This window comes from Dendroctonus ponderosae, unplaced genomic scaffold, assembly GCF_020466585.1.
Source record: "Dendroctonus ponderosae isolate FM_Combo_2020 unplaced genomic scaffold, Dpon_F_20191213v2 Dpon_F_20191213_9, whole genome shotgun sequence".
NCBI lineage: Eukaryota > Metazoa > Arthropoda > Insecta > Coleoptera > Curculionidae > Dendroctonus > Dendroctonus ponderosae.
In genome coordinates, this window is record NW_026019116.1 from 7,554,638 (window position 1) to 7,556,681 (window position 2,044).

General features: G+C 41.8%; 1 protein-coding gene across 2 annotated transcripts in view; it reads right to left on the bottom strand.

Annotated features, from left to right (window-relative positions):
* Positions 1-2,044, bottom strand: part of LOC109539339 (1-phosphatidylinositol 3-phosphate 5-kinase) — a 26,087-nt gene that overhangs the window by 19,444 nt on the left and 4,599 nt on the right. The window contains exons 7-9 of one of the 2 annotated variants that reach the window (XM_048669761.1): positions 1,593-1,781; positions 926-1,429; positions 603-868 (exon numbers count right to left, since the gene is read on the bottom strand). In XM_048669761.1, the coding sequence (XP_048525718.1) occupies positions 603-868; positions 926-1,429; positions 1,593-1,781 (959 nt within the window). The remainder of the gene's footprint in view (positions 1-602; positions 869-925; positions 1,430-1,592; positions 1,782-2,044) is intronic. The other variant, XM_019907019.2, reaches the window with a different exon arrangement.

Below are 2,044 nucleotides of genomic sequence, written 5' to 3' on the forward strand. Positions count from 1 at the left end.
TTTTGCAACTCAAAAAAAACCACGCAAATCTAAAACTTCTTGAATTCAAGCATTTTTTGAGAAAACTGCCAACATTTCCCCATCCATGGTTCACTGTCTAAAAAGGCCATTTATTTCTGTCTGGAATGATGTACAAATGAGCGTTCTTGCTCATTTTGCCTCCGAGATATGAGCAAAAACGGTCCGGAAAACATGAAATTTTGCCATAATCTTGAACCTAAGTGTTTGATATTCAAATTTCGCTTTCTGGGCCAAAACTATTCGAATTTCCTCACTCACGTTATTACGGCTGAATCGAGTTTTCAATTCTCTATCCAACGATGCCAAAACGAATCCTGTGGCTCGAATGGTTCTTGAGAAACTTCGAATAAAGGCCATTTAGTTATCTCTGGAATGATATAAAAACGAGCGTTCTTGCTCATTTTGCTTCCGAGAAACATGCAAAACGGGACGAAAAACATGAAATTTTGCAATAATCTTGCGCCACCCTCGCACAAAAATACGATCATTCTTGTAATTTCATAGAGAACAAAAAGAAGACTGCATTTTTTCTACATAACCCCCCCCCCTGACTTTAAAACTGGATCCGCCCCTGAACTTACCAAATCCACCATTACCTTGGGCTTAGGAGATTGTGGTGATGCCTCTCGGCTATCATCCAAAAATTCCATTCGTGAATTGGGCGGCAACGCAAACTCATCCATCAAAAACGACTTTTCCAATCTCCAATTGTAAGCGGAGAAGACCATAAAAGATGCCACCTCTTTCACTCTTGCTAGCTCTGACTTGGAGGCGCCTCTCAATAGAACCGTGGCGCCAAGACTGGGGTTTACCAGACCTTCGAAGAGCATTAACGTTTTACCTCCATCTAAACAAAAATTAATTAATTCATTGCCTTTTAAAGCACCGATCAGGGAAACAATACCTTTATTTCTGTTGAAAGTTTTCAAGTAAAACCTGGCGCAAGTTCCCAACTTTGGCCGCCCGATATGTGCGTCCACTGCCGTTACAATGTCCGCTTCAGTACATCTGGCCAACCGATCAAGAACAGATCTTTTCACATTGTGAACCAGCGTTATTTGATGTTGTCTTAACATGTCTTGGGCCAGTCGTGATATGTTTTTATGCACCAATACCACATCTGGTTGTAGAGCGGCTATTCGAGCCACTACGTGCCGAAGGTACTCTTGCTCTTGCATGAGCACCGGTTCCAAAGACATCAATCTGCCTTCAGTTCTTTGATATACTATCGAACACTCTAGCAACAGTATTCTAGGGTTTTCGATATCGACGGCCATGTCCTTATGAGCCACATTTTTACTGCACACTATGCCGTTGACCAAATAGGAATTTTCTTTGCTGCCTCCCGGCAGCTTTTTAATCTGAATGTAGTTGCGAATGTCCAGTGCAATTGCATCGTGGTTTTTGTCTGAAAAATTGACAATTTATCTTCACTACAAAACACTGTAGACAACCGAAAATCGCGACGTTTAGTTATTGGTATTCTTTTTTTTACGCTACCGTTTCAATGAGACTAAACTTCTTCCCGATTTGCTGATAATTGCGATTCCGCTTAAGAGCATTTTTCTTACCGGGTCTGATTACTGAGATGATGTTCCTGACTAAGGGCGTTAAAATACCACTCCATGTAGAGGGCAGGCCTCTTGCTAACAGTAACTGTTTGAGCAAACTGTGCTCGTGTTGTTCATAAGCCTCAGAAAGTAGTTCGTATGCTTCTTTTTCGCCGTTTTCTTCCCGGAGAACAGATGCGTTAAACCATCCTACGAAGGACTGAATAACTATCCCAACATAGAACTCATCTACAGCGTCTGTCTACTGGCTCTTTCTACTTAATAATTGGAGATCAACGATTGATAGAGGGACTTGCAAGCAAGGGCGAATCCAGGGGGGGTCATGGGGGTCATTAACGTTTTACTTCTTTTACCATCTTATGCTTGTCTGCACAAGGAATATTTTCCGCACAAAATCAGTACTTCTCCACTTTCGAAGAAATCAACAACCTTCGTTGCCTAGAAACCGTCCC